The 21,359-nt window shown below is 46.3% G+C and overlaps 1 protein-coding gene across 1 annotated transcript in view; it reads right to left on the bottom strand.

The window, feature by feature from the left end:
- Nucleotides 1-21,359, bottom strand: part of LOC135216779 (exocyst complex component 7-like) — a gene marked incomplete in the record, with an annotated part of 204,491 nt that overhangs the window by 160,368 nt on the left and 22,764 nt on the right. Inside the window, 1 exon segment of the mRNA XM_064252262.1 lies at nt 3,019-3,184. Within this exon segment, the coding sequence (XP_064108332.1) occupies nt 3,019-3,184 (166 nt within the window).

The following is a 21,359-nucleotide window of genomic DNA, read 5'->3' as shown; positions in this document are numbered from 1 at the left end:
GTTGGAACAAATTACTCTTAAGTCATAGTTTAAGCCATAGTTTAAGTAGTATATAAGTTTATTTTCTACATTAAGTTTAGACATTAAATTCAATTTCAATGAAACCTAAGATTTTTATTAACCTCCACTGATATACTGGTTTGATTTTCTTTTATTTGGCTGGATGGAATTTCTCTTATATGTTTTCACCGGCAGACACAGGTCGAACCCAGAAAAGGGATTTTGACGAAGGAAAAACCTTTTTCTGGGGGAAGACCTGTGTCGCCCGGTGAACCCAGCCCTTTTCTCTTTCGCCTTACTTTCCCCCACCCTTGGCCAATCCAAGCCTGGAGGTATATTCCAGGAATAAGGTAGCGCGTGGGTATTAGTAGTAGTAGTGAGTGGAGGGTGAGGCGGGGGACGCTTGGAACAGCTCCCACCGCAGAGGGATTTTGAAGAGGGAATCTTCTAAGTGGCACAGGATCTGTGAATAGTAATCCACTTCGCCCCTTCGGGGTGCTCGCGCTGAGGGTAGTAACTTCAGCATACCATGTAAGCTTTTTCTCTGGTATATTTAGGATATATTTATACTTGATAAATGAGCTACAGGGATTTTTCACCGGCAGACACAGGTCTTCCCCCAGAAATGGATTTTTCCTTCATCAAAATCCTTTTTTTATTACATTAAAAAAAAAAAGTTCAAGTATTGATTATTTTGCATTTTTGGAGTCATTTCTTCTACCAGATCGGTGTCATAAGCGGCATAACCCTGGAACATGCCATAAACCTAGAACTAATTTCTGGGGAATATAATTGAAAAGCGTCGTAACCTCGGAACGCTGTAAGCCGGTGACTGCCTGTATTAATAAAGATGTTGGCATACCTTTGCTGCCAAACCTTAAACAGAAAGTAGAAAGTCTATGGGAAAATAATTATGTAGGGAAAATTAACTAGGGAAATCTACTAGTAGAGTTATGGTAGATGAAGGTGAAGGGAAGGTAGAAAGTGTGGTAGGAACAGATTGCAGTCTTAGCTATTTGGAAAATGAGACAAAAAGGATTTTGACGTAGGAAAAATCTATTTCTGGGCGATTGGTTCGTGTCGCCCAGCGAAATAATCCTTTAGTTCATTATTTCTTAGGTAAATGATCTAACAAATACCAGAGAATAAACAAAATAAAGAAGAGGTCAGTATAACTGACTCGCTCACCCAAAATAAAAGAAGGGTGTCGGTATGGTCACTAGGACGAGTGAGACCACTACCACGAACTTCTTGCATTTAGAAATTTCCCACAACAAACTCCCTCAAGGAGAGAGCCGACCCACAGAACAGGGCGGCAACTACTACTACTGCAACCCACACCAAGCCGACTGCCGCGCCTCTGGTGGCCATCCTTTATGTTAGCAGGCCAAGAGACCCACGCGTTTCTTTTGCTCTTGTTTTTTGTGCTTTGTTTGCGTGATTTTTCGCCACCATGGAACGTTCGGCTATTGCAGCGGCTAAGTTAAGTACTATTCCGAAAGGTTTCGATTTAGTTTCGTTCCTTCCTCGAGCCTGTATTTGCCGTTTTTTAGGTATAAATACAGGTTCCCGGTCGGGAGCATGAAGGGAAGGTAGAAAGTGTGGTAGGAACAGATTGCAGTCTTAGCTATTTGGAAAATGAGACAAAACACACCAGCAACTTTGCCAAAACAAAATAGTGTTGATTCCAGTGGAAAATCTGAACTCTGACACCTCCAGTGGGTGGTTACGATAGATTAGAACGACCAGTAAGATTCATATAGGGGTGGCACCGGAAGTTGGAAAAGCCACTCAAGAGAAAGTAGGGTGTATCTTAGTAGAAATTAGGGAGGAGCCAAAATTGAGAGAATAGGTTCAGACTTCACTTGAAATCTCAGAGAAGATCATTTAGGAACTAAAAACAGGATGCAAAGGTTGTGTCGGTGGAACCTCTGTAACCTATGTAATTTGTGTTGTGTGTACTGACAGTGAATTGTGTGTGTTATCATAATAGGTAAGATAAACAAAGTGGTGTTTAACTTCCCCAGAGTCCCATCATAAGTATCCATGCAAATACTCCTGAGAGACTGGATAAATGAAAGGAATTGAATTAATCTGATTTCAGAATCTGCAGAAGTCCAGTGTAAATAATTTACAATATAACAATAAGTTCCTAAGAAAAGAAAAACTCAACAACAAAGCAATATAGATGAAAGTTATCCCATATAACAATAGCCAATAGAACAAATACAAACCAAGGCTACCTAAGAAAAGACTGACTAATAATAAAGAGAAGAGAAAGAGAATAAAAAAAGAACATATACAACACTATCACAAAAAGTGGGTTTGCATATTAATTATTAAATTCAATTAATTGTTAATATCAAACACAGTAGTATATACAAATTTGTTCAAAAAATAAAACTTAAAGATCCCACAGGGGAAAATGATTAACGGCTAGTCAGCAAGAGCTCAAAAAATACGTCTTTATCGGAAGATGGCTGACATCAAAGTCGAGTGTTTACATCTGGGCAGGCGGGCCTACCCGCCTACCAGACAGTAGTAACTACCTAACCACCTTGTTCAAGAATTTAACAACCATAATTCAAGCCTACGCTGAAAGTAATTCTTTATGTAAAGGACTGAGGGTTTGTATATTGTGTAGGAACAAATTAAAGCCAAAAGCATCTGAAAGGAGAGGAAGTCACCTAAACCTGGCATGACCTGGTAGAATGCCTCATAATTTCTATGCTTAGATGAAAAACAGTGTTCAAACTTGGTGAGACTTGCCTTTACCCTCAAGGCATCCATAATTTATCAATATACTACAGGCACTCAAGGACATAGATAGATATTCAGATGGGTGGAAAGAGGGACTTATTCTTATTCTTCTGCAGATCGTGCTGAAGTAAGACAACGGGTTTGTGATAAATTACATTAACAATTAACACTGTAACACATGTACATGGTGAAAAACTTTCATATGCAACAACAAACTAATAGCTACAAATCTGTACACAATGTAAAGAAAAATCTTACTTGCTTGTCGACGTTGTAAATTTCCTGTTTGCTGATAAACAGGCAAAATTGTTGTCTCCAGACGTGCTAATCGATGTTCGAAGGAGTCCAGAATGCTGCCAACATTTGTTGCTACATGGCCTGACCGTGACAAGACATCCCGGAGAATCCCCAACTGGGTCATCTCCTAAAAACAAAGGTAAGCAACTGTATTAATGTTGGATATCCTGTGCTTTGATAAAATGCTTTTAAATGTAATGTCTACAGCATTACAATATCAAAATAAAGCAAATTCAAGATATACCACCAGATTTAAAATAATTTGCAAATTTCCTTTGTACAGAAACTATATTCTTTGATACAGCATTGCCAATGCTGCTAAAATTTTTGAAGCTTGGAAACATGGTACAATAGTTAATTGGTGTCCATTACTTTTTCTTAGATAAACAGGGATTATGCATGGTTGGCTGAGGTGGGAGAATAACTAAAGAAGGAATATGATTTGGTTTGTAATCAAGGAAAAAATGATATTGTTATAATACAATTAAGTTTGTTCATACTTACCTGGCAGATATATATATAGCTGTATTCTCTGACGTCCGACAGAATTTCAAAACTCGCGGCACACGCAGTGGGCGGCCAGGTGGTAGTACCCATTCCCACCGCTGGGAGGCGGATATCAGGAACCATTCCCATTTTCTATTCATATTTTTTAGTGCCACTGTCTCCTGAGGGGAGGTGGGTGGGCACTTAATTATATATATATCTGCCAGGTATGAACAAAATGATATTGTTAAGATACAATAAAGTTTGTTCATACCTGGCAGATATATATATATATATATCTGCCAGGTAAGTATGAACAAACTTTATTGTATCTTAACAATATCATTTTGTTCATGAAACTTACCTGTCAGATATATATATAGCTGAATCCCACCTTTGGCGGTGGGAGAGACAGAAAAAGGATTTTCTGGGCTCAGCTCGTGTCGGCCTATGAAAGGATCCTTAATATCATTCTTTCTAGGCAAAATTAATCTAAAATTACCAGAGAAAAACAAAATTAAGAAAATGTCAGTAAAACTGACTCGCTCACTCTTTAAAAGAAGTGTCGGTATGAGAATAGGGGCGAGTGAGAACACTACCACGAGACATTCACCAATTAGACCTTCCAATCAGAATCCCCACAAGAGAGAGCTGATACCAACGGGCGATGCGGCCGTTACTACTACTACTAGGGGACGCCACGGACAGCAGCGCCCCTAGCGGTCATCCTTAATTATTAGCGCCAAGCGTTCGTACACATTTTCTTACTTGTGCACTTTTTCTGGATTTATCTCATCATCCGTCATGGAACGTGCTGCCATCGCAACGGCTAAGTTAAGTGCCTCATAAGTAGTGTTTTACCGTATTTTAGTCTTCCAGGAACCAGTATTTTCCTTCTAATAGGTCATATACGGTTTCCCGGTCGACTCGTGGCGGCGCCATGCTGCCTCGTTAAGAATTCCCGGTCTTCCATACTGGGACTTCTTATACTTATGGGCTTACTATATCACGTTCATCGTTTTTTACATCGCCTTTTTAGCTAGGTTAGCCCTTTTACCATTTCTCTTAGTTTGGTATTTAGGGCTATTCTGTGTTCTAGCCCAGCATCCCGGCTCTTGCTCTTCATCGGCTATCGCTGGCTCCGAGTAGGCTTCTGTTCCTCGGAACAGTTTGCCTCCTCCTGGGCTTCTTTTTCTTCTACTAAAAGTGTCTTTTCCATCTTTACGATGTAATTTTAGTTCTATTTAGGGTGTTAGGCTAGCCTAGGTGCATGTCCCATGTATTGGTACAGTCTGGTTCACGTGGCCCTTTCACGGTTGTGTTGCTATCGCGGCTTAGGCACCTTACCCTTCCCCTTCCCTCCCTCCCAGGTATAGGGAGGGGTCTGGGGGACCCCTTGGTTGCCATGACAACCTCAGTTGCCTTCCTCCCTCCCTCTCTGAGGAGGCCAGGGGTTCTCCCCAGCTGGGGTATAGGGCGACCACTCATCGGGTACCGGGTCACCGAGCGGGTAGTTGTTGGGACGGGGAGGAGTAGGCCACCCCCCCCCTCTCTCTCCCGCCGTGTTACGCCGAGAACCCTCCCCCCCCTCCCAGTTGCTCAAGCCACCTTTCCCCCTCTGTAACGAACGGAGCCTTCCGCCGCAGCCGGGGCACCTTTGGTTATAGATTACTGGCTCCGCCAGCGGGCGGGTGGTCACTACTAGTGGTCTATTGCTTGCCTACTATATCCTTACCTTTCTCCCCCGCTACCGGAAGGGAGCTTGCTTCTTACCCGGGCACTCTTCTAGTAGACGGGAGGGGAAAGGTTTGATAATTATTGTTATTTTTAAGGATATACCCTAGTTTTACGATGATTGCTATAATTATATTTATATTTATTTTATATGTATACCATCTCCGCCGTTGTCCGTCGTGGTTTCATTTCACCACCACACCTGGTTGGATTCTATCTCTTGTCTCCGGCGTAGCCTTGGACAAACCAACCATATTACTACCACACGTATTATGGCGGGGCTTTTCGGCTCTGGTTTAATCTAACTTTCTCGCTCCGGCACCAGCGGAGCAACTGTTAGGCTGTAAGTGTTCTCCTGATACTTAATAATCTTTTCCACTTACAGGCTACCAACTGTCAGGTCCTTGGGTGCAACGCGACGTTGTACGACCCCTGCGCCCACGATGAGTGCAGGTCTCACGCTCCGTGTGCCACGCCTTACAACGACATGATCGTCTGGCACCCGGAAGCCTGCGCCATCTGTTACGACCTGGCCAGTCAGCTGGTGGAAGGGGTAAGTCGATTATAGACTTTTTTATCGTTTTACTAACAACACTTAGTCATAAGCTTGTTAACCCCGTCCCGCCATTAGAAGCTCATTTCGCCTTCTCTTTCAGGCTGCTGGTGTGAGGGAAGTCGCCCTAGCAACCCTGAAAGCGTGGGTGGGCGGCTTCGGGAGGAACGCCGCCAAAGGCCAGCCTTACATATTGGACAAGAAGCTGGCCGTTCAGATCTTCCCGGTGGCAAGTCAACAGGGTATGTTGACCCCCATATCCGCAGCCCCTCTCATAGCCTCATCCAGCAGGAGATGCAGCAGTCTTTCGGGGTCGTGGCCACGCAAGAGTCGGTCCCGGACGTCGCAACCTTGGACCTTAATATTGAGCCTATGCGGTAGGTGCTGAGGATTTGTTGGTTGAGGTAGGTGTGTCGGGTGCCCAAGGTCCTTTCCTTGGGCGCTCCTGGTATCTTCTCCTGTCCCTTCTTCTACTGCTTCTTTCCAAGGCTTTTTGGGATCTGAGATCCCTACCCGCCTCTCCGCTCTCTCTGTACCCCCAAAGGTGAAGGGACAGAGAGAACCGAAGACCCTGGTTAAGACGACTTCTAAAAAGGTCGTCGTCGTCTTCTTCAGCTAAGAAGTCTTCGACTTCCTATGCTGACGCGGTGAAGGCTAAGCCGAGCTCTTCATATTCAAAGAGCTCTAGAAGCAAGTCTTCTAAGGAGAAGGCTCGCGCTCCCGCCGAGCCAATGCCTTCTCCGGCCTCCACCGCATCCACTCCGGCAACGCCGGTTGGAGTAGCGGGATCTAGCACCTTTGATCCCACTGCTTTCTCAGCAGTGGTGATGCAACAGGTAGGTGAGATGGTTGGCTCACAAGTCTCCGCCCTAGGGAACAAAGTTCGAGCAGATGTTCGCACAACTGTCGAGCACTCTGTCTCAGTCGGGCCAGTCCATCCAAGATCTCTCTAACAGAGTTAGAGAGAATGAGGACCGAGTAGCTGGGCTCTCTCAGGCTCCTCTTCCAGTCTCCCCAGTAGCAAGTGCTGGTATTTTCCAGCTTCCACCATATGATCACTACCAGCTTTCTCCATGGAGAACCCATGGAGAGTGGCCGCTTACTCTCCGTTCAAAGATGGTATGATCTCTGTCCCGGAGTGTGGAACTCGAAGGATTGAGGACTTCAAGTTTTATCCTCCGGGATTGACGCAGCCTTTCATTGGTTATGCTAGGCTGACCGTAGCGGCGCTCACTTAGGGAGGACAAGATCTCCAGGGAGAACGTTCTCTATAGTAGAGATCACGCTCAACGCGAATGGGTTCACTGCCTTGAGGACTGGGAGTGTACCAACACCAAGCTCCAGGCTTTCAAGAGTCCTTTCACTATTTTTGCGACGGAGGAGGAGGACTTCTCTTCCGTTCGCTACAAAAATAGTAGAAACGACTCTTCAGGCAGTCTCAAGGATGAGCCCATGCCACAGCTGAGGGAAGCAGAGTCTACTTCTCCGCTCTTCCCAGCTTTCGGAGAATTGTGGGAGAACTTGCCAGCCACGTTCACGCTTGGTAAGCTCAAACTGGACTGTGCTATGGACCAGTTCGGCGAAAAGCTCCTAAACCAATGGCTTCCGCCTTGAAATTCCTTGATTCAGGCAGAGTTCGACGCTCGAACTAGGTTTGGCAGGTCCCTCAATTCTCTGATTATCACAGAGATGGCTGCTCTCTCGTATGGCACGGAACCTTTGTTTAAGATTTTGGCCAAGTCCCAGCTTCAGACGGTTCAGACGGACGCTTTCGACTTCTTCCAAGCTAGGAGGAATTGCCGAAAGCACGTTCTGCAGGAGTGCACTATTAGGCACGAACCTAATAGACTCCTGGCTTCCAGCATGTGGGGAGCGGATCTCTTCCCAGAGTCCGCTGTAAATGAGGTACACCACGAGGCTGCTAGGCTCAACCAGAGCCTTAGAGCTAGGTGGGGTATCTCATCTAAGAGGAAGCAAGAATCCGCCCCCACTGCTGGTAAGAAACTAAAGAAGTCTGGTAAAAGGTTCCAGCCTTACCAGAAACACCAGCAACAGCAGCAATTCGTTCAGGCCGTCCCGGTTACCCAACAGGGACAACCTTTCTACATCCAAGCAGAACCAGCCCATCCTCCTGCTGTCTCCTCAGTCACAACCCTCGACCTCCTACGCACTCTCGCCGGCCTTCAACCCTATGTATGAAGGTCAGGCTTACCCTCCCTTTAATAGGCAATCGAGAGGTAGGGCGAGAGGCTACTTTCGCCAGCGTGGCACAGGGAGGGCGGCAAGGAGTAAGCAGTTCAGAGGAGGGCGTGGTGGTCAACCCGCCCATCAACAATGAGGCTCCCCAGGTAGGAGGGAGGCTGTTCCTCTTCCGTCACAGGTGAGGGTTCAGCAATTGGGCACAGAGCATAGTGTCCAAGGGATTGGGTTGGAGTTGGATCAAAGATCCCCCTCCAATCAAATCATTCCGCCAAGTACCATCAAAGGAATTGACAGATTATGCGGAGGAACTCCTTTCAGAAAGGAGCTATTGCGAGAGTCAAGCATCTAAAATTTCAAGGTCGCTTATTCAGCGTGCCAAAGAAAGGCTCAACAAAAAGAAGGGTAATCTTAGACTTGTCAAGGCTAAACTCTTTCATTCGTTGCGACAAGTTCAAAATGCTTACCCTCTCGCAAGTAAGGACCTTACTTCCTCGTGGAGCCGTCACATGCTCCATCGATCTTACAGACGCATACTATCATATCCTATAGCCAGACACTTCCGCCCATTCCTAGGATTCAGGCTAGGAAATCAGACATTCTCATTCAAAGTGATGCCCTTCGGTCTGAATGTAGCCCCCAGGGTATTCACGAAAATAGCAGAAGTAGTTGTCAGCAATTGAGAGCTCAGGGAATAATGATAGCAGCATACCTCGACGATTGGTTGATCTGGGCACCAACAGTCGAGGAATGCCTCAAAGCCACCAAAAAGGTAGTTCAATTTCTGGAACATCTGGGGTTCCAGATAAACAAAACGAAATCCAGACTTACTCCGGAGTCTCGTTTTCAGTGGCTAGGAATCCAATGGGATTTGTCTTCCCACAATCTGTCAATTCCAGTGGCCAAACGGAAAGAGATAGCAAGTCTGTCAGACATTTTCTCAAATGCAAGCAAACATCAAGGAGAAGCCAGGAAAGAATCCTAGGTTCCCTTCAGTTTGCTTCAGTGACAGATATCCTCCTGAAAGCAAGGCTAAAAGATATAAATCGAGTTTGGCGATCGAGAGCAAACGCCAAATCTCGAGACAAGTTGTCAGTAATTCCACAGATCCTTCGCAATCAACTCCGTCCATGGACAAAAGTAAAGAACTTGGCCAAGCGGGTACCCTTCAATATCCCCTTCCAGTGTTAACCATTCACACGGATGCCTCCCTGTCCGGGTGGGGGGGATATTCTCAGTTCAAACAGGTTCAGGGGACTTGGTCAGTTCAATTCCGCCAGCTCCACATAAACGTTCTGGAAGCAATGGCAGTATTTCTTACCCTGAAGAGACTGCTTCCCCCGAAAAAGTCTCATCTAAGACTAGTTTGGACAGTGCAGTGGTAGTCATTGCATCAACAGAGGAGGGTCCAAATCCAAGCATGTGAACAATGTCATGATAGCCATCTTTGCCTAGCAAACAAACACAAATGGCATCTGTCGCCACTCACCTGGCGGGGGTAAGAAATGTGATAGCAGACGCCTTGTCCCGGTCAGTCCCTCTGGAATCAGAATGGTCCCTAGACGACGGGTCATTCCGGTGGATATGCCGGAGAGTCCCAGGTCTCCAAGTAGATCTCTTCGCCTCACAAGCGAACCACAAGCTCCCTTGCTATGTGGCCCCCAACCTGGACCCTCTGGCTTATGCCACGGACGCCCTGTCGTTAGATTGGGATCAGTGGAGAAAAATTTATGCTTTTCCCCCCAGTGAATCTTCTCTTGAAAGTCTTGAGCAAGCTGAGGACTTTCAAGGGAATAGTAGCCCTGATTGCTCCAGACTGGCCCAAGAGCAACTGGTAATCTCTGCTTCTGGAATTGGGTCTCCGACCTCAACGGATTCCCAATCCCAAGCTGTCACAATCAGTACAAATGAGGACTGTGTTTGCTTCCTCAGGAATTCTTCAGACCCTAACTTTATGGACTTCATGAAGTTTGCGGCTAATAAAGATGCTAACATTGATCCACAAAACATCCTCTTCCTAGAATCAGATAAGAGAGATTCAACTATTAGACAATATGACTCAGCTGTTAAAAAATTAGCATCCTTCCTGAAAGAATCAAACACTACAACCATGACAGTTAATTTAGCTATATCCTTTTTCAGATCCTTGTTTGAAAAAGGTTTAGCAGCTAGCACTATTACTACTCATAAATCGGCTTTGAAGAAGATCTTTCAGTTAGGTTTCCAGATAGATCTGACTGAATCTTATTTTACGTTGTGGCGGGATCACAAAAACAAGTAACCTCCCCACATAAACTTAACCTGTCTGGCTATCAAAAACCCACCCCTCAATCACACTTTCCACTTAAACACTAAAAAACACAGCAGTGACAATTGCCCCATACCTACATACCGAACAAAAAAACACAAACAGGTACTCACCGCTGGCCTTTCTGAGTACCTAGGACTAGCTGTGCTGTCGTCCACTGGATATAGGCTATAGGGTAGCCAACACACAACCACCGCCGACAACCAAACACAAATCAACCACCCGGGACCCACAACCCCACAAAAACTCAATAACCCAACGACTAAATGCAGATGAACACCAACCGCCTGAAAAAACACGACAACCACACGACTTACAGCAGTACAACAACCCGCCAAAACCAACCCTGCCCCCACCACCACTAACAGCAGTCAACCCCGCCCCCAAAACCAACCCTGCCCCAACCACCATAACAGACCCCGAAATGCACCACCAACCTTCTTAACCTCACCACAAACCAGACAGACCACAACGCACAACAACTTCACAACCCCAAAATCTATCAAATAACACCCAAACAACGACACACCAAAGGAAAACTGCTGCCAAAACCAACACTGACTTGACCAGACGCCTCACTGTTTACAACTCTCGTAACAGACTTCCATTGACTACCTACAGAGCGCCACAACAGACATGCTTCCGACCGCCATCTAACCACTCCCATTCATTCTTCCACCAATCTCTCTCTCTCTCTCTCTCTCTCTCTCACACAACCTTTGTAGATGTTGTCAAATATAAACTAAAATTACTCCTCCATAACGTCTATACCCAAAGCCTGTGCTAGACTTAGACCTTCTCAAAGGCCTACTGCAGTCTCATGGTTCTTAAATGATGTCCTCAAACTAGCATCAGATACTGACAACTCGTCTTGTACATTCACAATGCTTCTTAGAAAGACATTATTCTTACTAAGCCTAGCTTCATGAGCTAGAATTTCAGAACTGTCGGCTCTATCCAGAGATGCGGGTCATGTGGAATTCCTCCCCTCAGGAGAAGTTCTGCTTGCTCCGGATCGTAGTTTTTTTGGTTTTTTTCTAAAAATGAGGATCCTCTTGCAAGGTGGGACCTTGGAAAGTCATCCCACTTCCGCAAGACCCTTCTCTCTGCCCAGTATCAACTTTAAGAGCCTTTCTATCTCGTACATCCTCAAGATCCTCAAGATCCTCAGGTTCTCTCTTCATGAGAGAAAAAGGTGGTACTTTATCAGTAAAAGGTATTAGGCAACAAATCCTTTACTTCATTAAACAAGCCAATCCTGATTCATTTCCAAAAGCACATGACATCAGGGGAGTAGCCACCTCAATTAATTACTTTCAACATATGAACTTTGAGGATCTTAAAAGTATACTGGATGGAAATCTCCGACAGTCTTTAAACGTCATTATCTAAAGTCCTTGGAATCTTTAAAATTTTCTGCAGTAGCAGCGGGAAACATTGTTTCCCCTGATACTGTATAGTAGTCGTAGTATAGATCAGGTCTCCTCTACCTACCTCATCCAACATGCCTCACCCTATCGCCATGCTACTCGGATATTCTAGCCTTAGCCGCTGAGATCATATTAGTGGATTGTCCCTTATTTTTTTGCTAGGGACATCCACACTATGTACTGATATTGTACTTCAGTGTACCTACCTTATTTTTATGCTAGGGTATGGACACAATGTGTATATTTTTTGTAAAATAGTTATCTAAGTAAATCTATTTTGTTAATTACACTGCATTTTTTGTACTTTACTATGTTTACTGTAATTTTAAGTACTTTACATTACTAACTTTCTTTTATGTCATTGTTTAAAATAAGTTAACCTTAAGTACTTAGTTTATATACTGTAATAACTGATTTACTTATATTATATTCCTCATTTTACACTGTTTTTCATTTGTCCTTTTTTCCCATCTTGTCTGTTTCTCTGGTACTCTTTCATAGGCCGACACGAGCTGAGCCCAGAAAAGGGATTTTGACGAAGGAAAAACATCATTTCTGGGTGATTGGCTCGTGTTGCCCTATGAAACCCACCCTGTATTGATTGCCCCCCCCCTGCAGGACAAGATGTTCTTAGATTAAGGATGACCGCTAGGGGCGCTGCTGTCCGTGGCGTCCCCTATAGTAGTAGTAGTAACGGCCCCTCCGCATCGCCCGTTGGTATCAGCTCTCTCTTGTGGGGATTCTGATTGGAAGGTCTAATTGGTGAATGTCTCGTGGTAGTGTTCTCACTCGCCCCTCCCCTTCTCATACCGACACTTCTTTTAAAGAGTGAGCGAGTCAGTTTTACTGACATTTTCTTAATTTTGTTTTTCTCTGGTAATTTTAGATTAATTTTGCCTAGAAAGAATGATATTAAGGATCCTTTCATAGGGCGACACGAGCCAATCACCCAGAAATAGATTTTTCCTTCGTCAAAATCCCTTTTAGGAAACATATAAATGTAGATGATTGACATCTTGGTTCCTTACCTGTTAGCATAGCTGACTTCGTGATTACTGTCACCCAAGCCTGCTTCTGCTTCACTAGAGTTACCTGTGTAGTTGGTGCGCTCTAGATGATCTGTCAACGGGGACGGGACCACAATGTGACTAGACCATAACCATACTTCTGAGGGCAACGAGGCAAAAACCACCACCTAAGTTAGCCTAACAAAAAACTCCCATATACCAAAGGCTAAAGGAAGGGACGACCGTATTCGGCGGCCGACCCTACAACCATAGACATTGCAAATATTAAAAACTCACCTACCCTTTTCCATGGGAAAGGATGAGTGCTACCTCCTGCCCCCAAAATAGTGTCTGCGGCGACGATGGTCCAAGAGAATAACAGTTTTCATATGTCGTTCTCACCTCCCGTAGGTAGTGCGAGGCGAACACTGAGTTACTCCTCCAAAAAGTAGCACTTAAAATGTCTTTAAGGGCCATGTTTTTCTGAAAGGCTATTGAGGTCGAAATAGCCCTCACTTCGTGCGCATTAACTTTTAACAGCTTAAAGTCACTGTCTTTGCAAGAAGAGTGCGCCTCCTTTATGGTGTTTCTTAAAAAGAATGCCAGTGCATTCTTGGACATGGGCATATTTGGTCTCTTGACCGAACACCATACGTTCTCCGCAGAACCTCTACAATCCTTCGTTCAACGAAGATACTCTCTAAGAGCCCTAACAGGACACAGGACTCTTTCTGGCTCTTGACCAATGATCTCTGCCATACCCTTGATCTCGAACGTTTTAGGCCAAGGATTGGAAGGGTTTTCGTTTTTAGCCAGAAAAGACATACCCAAAGAGCAGACCGCATTACGCCCTTTGAAGCCGACGTGTTTACTAATAGCCTGTATTTCGCTAACTCTCTTCGCCGTCGCCAGAGCAGTTAGGAATACAGTTTTCTTCGTCAAATCTCGCAGAGAAGTAGAGTAGTTCCACGAAGGTAACTTTGGTAGCGGCACCTTGGTAGTCTCGAAAGATCTCAATAGATCATGGAGATCCTTGTTATTAGCGAGGTCAAGACCTCTATGGCGAAAAACTACAGATAAGACGCTTCTGTAGCCTTTAATGGTTGACACTGCAAGCTTCAGATCTTGTTTAAGATAAAGCAAGAAGTCGGCTATCTGGCTCACAGAGGTAGTGGTAGAGGAAACTCCTTTCCTCTTACACCAACTTCTAAAGGCTGCCCACTTCGATTGATAAACCGCGATTGATGAAGGTCTCCTCGCGGTGGCGATAGCTTTAGCCACTGGTTTCGAAAAACCTCTCGCTCTGGCCAACTTCTGGATAGTCTGAACGCAGTCAGACTCAGAGCGGAGAGGTTTTTGTGGTACCTCTCGAAGTGGGGCTGTTTGAGTAGATCTCTCCTTAACGGAAGAGATCTCGGAAAATCCACCAGGTAGAACATCACCTCTGTGAACCAGACGCTGCGGGCCAAAAAGGGGGCGATTACGTCAACCTCGTCCCCTCCGATGCTGCGAACTTTCTCATCACTTCCCCCGGGATCTTGAAGGGGGGAAATGCGTAGAGATCTAGGCCCGTCCAATCCCATAAAAGGGCGTCTACTGCTACTGCCCCCGGATCGGGAACCGGGGAGCAATAAATGGGGAGTCTCGCCGTCGTTGATGTTGCAAAAATGTCCACTAAGGGACATCCCCAAAGACCCCACAGCTCCTGGCATACGTCCTGATTGAGGGTCCACTCTGTCGGCAATAACTGTCCTTGTCGACTGAGGAGATCTGCCCGGTCGTTCTCGACTCCGGCAATGAACCTTGTCAATATCGTGACTTCTCTCTCCTTTGCCCAAAGTAGAATCTCTTTCGCTAGAGCGAACAGGGAGCGAGAGTGTGTTCCTCCTTGTTTCTTCAAGTATGCCAGGGCTGTGGTGTTGTCCGAGTTGACTTGAACTACACGACGGGAGACTTTGTTCTGAAAGAACTGGAGCGCTAATTGAACCGCTGCCAGCTCTTTGAAGTTGATATGCCAGGCTACCTGTTCCCCTCTCCAGGTACCTGACACTTCCTCCCCCCTAGAGTTGCTCCCCACCCCGTGGATGACGCGTCGGAGAACAACACTAGGTCGGGGTTCTGAAGCTTGAGGGATATGCCCTCTGACAGCTTCCACGGATCGAGCCACCATCTTAGATGGTTCTTCACCTCTTCCGAGATGCTTAACTTCATGTCGAAGTTGTCCTTGTCTGTCCAGTTGTCCGACAGAAAGAACTGAAGAGGTCGGAGGTGTAGCCTCCCCAGGGAAACAAACTTCTCCAGCGAGGAAATGGTCCCCAGCAGACTCATCCATTCCCTCACCGAGCATGAATCTTTCCCTAGAAAGGCTGACACTTTTTCTATGCCTTGTTGCTGACGTTCCTGGGACGGAAAAGCCCGAAAAGCCACTGAATCCATCTGAATCCCCAGATACAGAGGTTTAGACGACTTACGTCCAAGACCGGCCGCCACCCTCCCGATTGTTTCGGTACAAGAAACAATCTGTTGTAAAATCCTGGCGTTGCCAGATCTAAAACCTGTTCCACTGCTCGTTTCTCGAGCATCTGCTCGAGCAGGTCGAAAAGTATCCTCCGTTTTCTTTGAGAATACGACGGGGACAAGTCCCTGGGAGTGGAAGTCAGCGGGGGCGGCTTTATGAAAGGGATCTTGTACCCCTTCTCTATGACGCCGAGAGACCAGGTGTCCGCCTCTCTTTCTCTCCAAGCCTCTGCAAACAACTGCAGCCTGGCTCCTACCGGTGGCTGAAGGAACGATCTCTCACTTCTTGCCCCTAGACTTAGACAGGGCTCTACCTCTAGGAAGGCTTCTTCCTCGGGGTGACGATCTAGTGGAAGTCCCTCCACGAAAGGGCTTCTGCTTTCTAAACGGTTGGGCTCCTGAAGACGTGGAAGGGCCAGCCGGACGTCTCGACGACTGAGCCAACAGGTCTTGAGTGGCTTTTTCTTGAAGACTAACTGCCAGATCCTTCACCATAGCCTGGGGGAAGAGATGACTCGAGAAGGGCGCATACAAAAGTTCTGTCCTCTGTGAGGGAGAGACAGACTTAGCCGCAAAGTTGCAATAGAGCGACCTTTTCTTCAACACGCCTGCTGAAAAATGAGAGGCTAACTCCTCTGAGCCATCCCTGACGGCTTTGTCCATGCATGACAATACACTGGACAGCTCCCCCAAGCTGATCGAGTCTGGCTAACGAGACTGGTTGTCTAAAGCTCCGAGACACCAGTCTAAGAAGTTAAAGACTTCCAAGGACCTAAACAGTCCCTTCAAAAGATGGTCCAGTTCGGAATTCGTCCATGACACTTTAGCTGAGGCTAAAAGGGACCTCCTTGAGGCATCAACCACGCTGGTGAAATCTCCTTGAGCAGACGTAGGAACCTTCAATCCTAAATCTTCGCCTGTTTCATACCACATCCCTGGCCTTACCCGCTAAGTCTAGACCGGAGGCCAGGGCGAAAGGTAGTCCTTCCCTTTGCTTTTCCTAGACTCCATCCACGGGCTGTTAACCCTTCCCGGAAAGCTCTTATTTAGTTAGACAAAGACCGTCTTCATTTTCACGAAACCATGGAGTTCTTTGCTTGGTTTTCCCGAACGACGAAAACTGTGAAGGAGGGAGAAGGAGGGGCAGGAAGGTTGGAAAGTTATCACCAAACAAATCACGAAGTAGCCGGTGGCCGAATACTTGGTAGTCTGACGAAAGCCGGACTTCGAAGGTTGTTTCCTTCCGTTGCCACTATCCTCATAAGAACCGACTTAGTTCTCCTTCTTCCCTTACCCGGGAAAGTGAAAACCGACCGGAAGAGGCAAAAATAAGTCCCTTTCGCTCCCAAGTCTCATGTCCAAACGCTGACGAGAAGAAGAAAGAGGGTTAACGGATCCTTAACAGTCAACAGGGTCAGGAATCCCCAACCCTTTGAGGTAGAACGTGAAAGAAGTAGGGCAGGACGTGAAGCGTTCAGCCAAAAGCCTCGGGAAACATTTCCATTCGAGTTGATAGCGAACCTTCCACATTCTCGTCCACAGAGCTCTTACGCAAAAGTTCCTACGTAGGCGTCACATTCTGATCGGTCCAACCTAGCGTCCTTCCGAGCGTCCAAATCAGCATCCCGACCGAGCGTCCATGCGAAGCGTCAAAAGGAGCATCCAACGTATCGGGGGACTCTTCTAATAACGTCCAATCGAAGCGTCCTTAGCGAACCGTCCCCGCGAAGAAACCCTGGTCTGCTACCGACAATCCCGTTGAGCGTCGGACGCGTACTCATTGTCGAGAGGGCCCAGAACGCATTGAAGTCCGGTCCGACAGCAAACAAACAACTCGTCGCCAAGCAGAAAAGGAAGAAACGTCGAAGAGTCGGAATGCCTAAGCGTCTTCTCAACGAGAAGAGAGAAGGAGCATGATGGGGATCTCCTCTCTAACCTGACGTCTACCGTTCACCTCTAGACGAACCCTGGGGAGCATAACGCAAGCCTAGGGGAGGGTGAAACCATATCAGGAGACGGGGACGAAAGAGGTGACCGGGGGTGGAGAAGACTGTCCTTGTTTCTCTTGATCGGAAGTCTATCGTGCCTTCTTGCGACGGGAAGGAACCGTCCTCCTTCTGCTTAACGTAAAAGCGTTCCAGTTTGCCATTGCAATTAGCAATGAACGATCTCCGTCTGAGAAGTCTCCTTACGCGGATACGAGCTGCGCTTCGTGAGGAAGGTGAGGGGGCGCGAGGGGACGCCTTCTTCCTTCCTTCTCCCCAGGAAACAGCCTTGGCTCTAGAGCGTCTGGGACGCGTTCGAGGGGCGTTCATCATCCTATGACGTCCTAGGACCTTCTTTCTGGGGCGGGAAATGCTACCGCTTTCCGGAGAAGAATTGCCACTCCCAGGACACAGCATTGACGTGAATCGTCTTAGATCTTATGAAGAGTTCCTCTTCAAAAGGTCGCGAATACCGGACGGAATTCCATTGCCCGCCCTTTGCGCGGGGATGGGACTCGGTCGGAAGACCAAGAAAACCAATCTCTCAGTCTTAAGCTGCCTCAGAGCACTCTCCTTGAAGCATCATGGGAAGCGTCCACATTGAACTGGCTGAAGGGACGTCCAGATCGGTGGGGGATCCCCGGTAACCCTCCTTATCGTGCCCTTCGACATTGCCCTCTCCTGAGTCCCTGGATTCCTGGGAGTCCGGCAGGGAGGTCCCGAGCCATAGAGGCGCTATTATGGGCCGATCTGACGCCCCCTTTCCCACGTCACTAGGGAGCATTCTATCATGCACTTAGTTTACCTGTTTTCAAGGGCAAGCACTTTCTAGATTCAAGCGTCTTTCCAATGGAATCCAGAATAAGGCGAAAAAAAAGGGCATTACCCTCCATAGACACCACTTGAGGGCCCGAAGGCAACACCTACGGGGTTAGGAAGACAAACAAAATGACAATTTGTCGAAAATTTGCGCATTTTTGTCCCTAACTATACAAAATAACCTTAGGATCCTTTAACAATAGGGAAGGTAAAACTAGCGGTCGAGCTGGGGACGGTCCGGAAGCTTCGAACAAGGGGAGAAACGGTAGTTTAACTGCTTGTCCGATCGCGCGCGAGGGGGCCCGGATTTTGCCCGGTGAAGGTGAATAACACTTTTGCTTTGAGTCCCATGCAAAAAGTTGCAGAGTTGAACGGGGTGGCATGAGGTGGGACTTATGTAAAGGCCTCAAAGGTTTTGTTTTTTATTTTTATATTTTTTTTTTTTTCCTCCTTTTTTTTTATTTTTTTTTTTTTTATTCTTTTTTTTTTTTTTTTTTTATTTATTTAATTTTTTTTTTGTATTTATTTTATATCTATTTTTTATTTTTTCTTATTTTATTTTTTTTTTTTTTTATAGGTTAGGGAAAAATGCCAATTTTCGACAAATTGTTTTCATTTGTTCCGATAACGTAATACGAAACCCTCGGTCCTTTAACAATAGGAAGACTCATTCTTCTTGGTTGGGAGGGAATCATGAGTCTTTTTGGTGAACAATGGACTGGTTGTTGCGGTTCCAAACCCTGGAATTGCCTCCTTTTGGGTCGTAATAAGAGCAAGGGGTGGATGGGATACCAAACCTCTGTCTGATTTGGAATCGGGGTGTGCACCGCAGGATCAATGGTCAGACCTCTGGGCCAAGTTACTAAGCGGAGAGGCAAGCGTTCCTCTTCGTACCAGCAAAGCAAGAACTTTGTTCCTGTTTGCAAGAGCACAATCATAAAACAAATGATGGGTTTGTCTCAAATTTGGTCATCCACTTCCTCCCCCAGTTGTTTGGAGGAAGTGGGCTGGAATTTAATTTACCTCTCATCCCTACTGGAAAGGGAATAGGTGATTGGTGCTTCTATTTGAGTTAGCTCAACCCTGCAATCTCTTCCTTACCCAGCAGGGGTGACGACCTTGGTCCCTCTAGCCCATAGGGTGAGGGTGAAAAGAAAAGATGGGAAGAGGAAGCCCAGTCACCCACGTCTCATTTCCTCATCCCATTCTTATCGGTCACACCATACCCTCGATGCTGTTCAGCCTGGCCGACGGGTCTGGGTTAACTACAAACACGTGTTGAGCAACCACCACCGGGTTTCCCAAGGAAAAATAGAGTCCCCAAGGAAACTGTGGGGCAATATACCCGAAGGTAGAAGGAGGTGCATGCGGTGCCGGGTTGGACCCAGGCGCCTGCCTTCATTACCTGGCCGCCAAGGAAGAAGTTCTTGCGGAAGCCGAAGAGGAATAGATGAAGAGGCGTTCCCACACCGCTCCATGGTGGGTTCGAGTTTTCTTCAGAACAGCTCCGTCGTGACCTTTTTTTCAACCGAAAGGACAAAGCAGGGCATAGCCTTCGGTATCGGAGGCGGTGAAGTTCCAATTAGGGAGGGTATTGTGAAGGACTCGAACCAATCGTCAGTTACCGAAGGGTTCTTGATAGTCTTCGCTACGAAGGATCGTTACGAAATCGAGCGTCAAAATCCCCAAATCCCCATTTGTTTGTTCTTGAACTTCCTTCAAGAGAAGTCATACAGTTTACCTAAGAAACCGAAAAGAAGGGGATAGTCGTAATGAACCCTATCCCTCCTTCTCGACTTTGGTTATGTACAGTAACTTCATTACTTGACAAGCTATTAAGACGAAGTAATGATTGCTTCTGGAACAATCCGCAACTAAGGTCCGCAGCATACAGTTCGTAAACCTGACTCGGGGCGCTTCTGAAAACAGCTGCCCGACCTGACTGGTTCGGAATCAGTTAGAGGCAAGATTGTCCCAAGCATCCGGCGGTAACGTCCCCGTGACCTTTCGCCCTTTAAAGGATTTATGCTGAGAGACCAAAAAACAAAATAAAATAGTTTGTTAGTTCCAACCGGATTACCGGACCGGCGCTGGCGATGATTCTCTTAATGCATAAGCTCAAAAGGGCGAAAGTCAATTGCCTTTCATCCCCCAAAAGACCGAGGTCCCTGATGGCTAAGAAAATCTCATAGACGTTTGGATCTCAGCTTAATAGAAAGAAAAAACACTATTTTTGGTTGACGTTCTGGAAGACGAAGGTATGGCAATGAAATGCAAACCGACGTCTTCCAGCGGCTGAATGTAGAGAAGGAATCTCAAGATTCTAACCTTGTGCCTCACCAAATGACTGCAAAACCCGACTAACCAACCGCCATTTCATTTGCTGTCCCGGTGTTGCGTGAAAGCGGGCGTTCTTGCAGTTAATGAAACACAGGGGAGGAGCCAGCCTGAAGAAACTGCCTTCTCAATGGGCTGAACGTTTGGAAGTAGAGCTGCAGGTGTGGGAGTAGGCTATGTCTTTCAATAACATCTGCTAATCCGGGGCGTGAACAATGAACAATTGCAACACTCCGAAATACAAGATATTTTTGAGGAAAACACACTCAGATTCCGCAAAAACAAAAATCATTCTCATTATCGGAGATACGATGCAGCAACGAGACTGTATTACAGAATTCTGTTTACCCGTGCGGTAAACAAGAAAGATGAGAGTCGAATAGATTTCTCTCGGTTTTAAAATTCTCGCAATTACCTCGAAGAACGATGAATACTTAGCGTCACCAGGCAGTAGATGGTCATTCATGTATGCGAGAATCCCCGTTAATCAGAGACTTAAGTCCGTGATTGTTGGGCAGAGATACGGTTGGTATTCAATCAAAGCAGGTGAGAAAGACATAACCAACCGTCCATCTCAAAGCGGCAGCTGGTACTGAAATGCCTCGGGCAATTCAATACGCAGTAGCTGTCGCTGACTCGTCATCCTGAGTTGCCAAGTAATCCTTTCCACGAAGGAATGCGTTCGGCTAGAACCACCGAGCATAAAAAGATATGCTCGAGCAATTATATTTATGCGAAACGAATTTCGGTAAATATAAAAGCTTAAATGGTGTTGTTGTGACAACACCATAAGTATATAAATTGAAACTGGAAACTCCTGGGAGGTTGCAGGCAACCCGAGTTGCAGTTCAATTAGAATACTTTTCGTTCTAAGTCGCAATCCGTAGAATACCAGGATATGCGCCTACCCCTCGGGGGACCATTCAA

The sequence above is a fragment of the Macrobrachium nipponense genome, chromosome 6 (genome assembly GCF_015104395.2).
Source record: "Macrobrachium nipponense isolate FS-2020 chromosome 6, ASM1510439v2, whole genome shotgun sequence".
In the NCBI taxonomy this organism is placed as follows: domain Eukaryota; kingdom Metazoa; phylum Arthropoda; class Malacostraca; order Decapoda; family Palaemonidae; genus Macrobrachium; species Macrobrachium nipponense.
The sequence above is the reverse complement of the archived record's forward strand: the minus strand, read 5'-3'. Positions and strand labels throughout refer to the sequence as shown.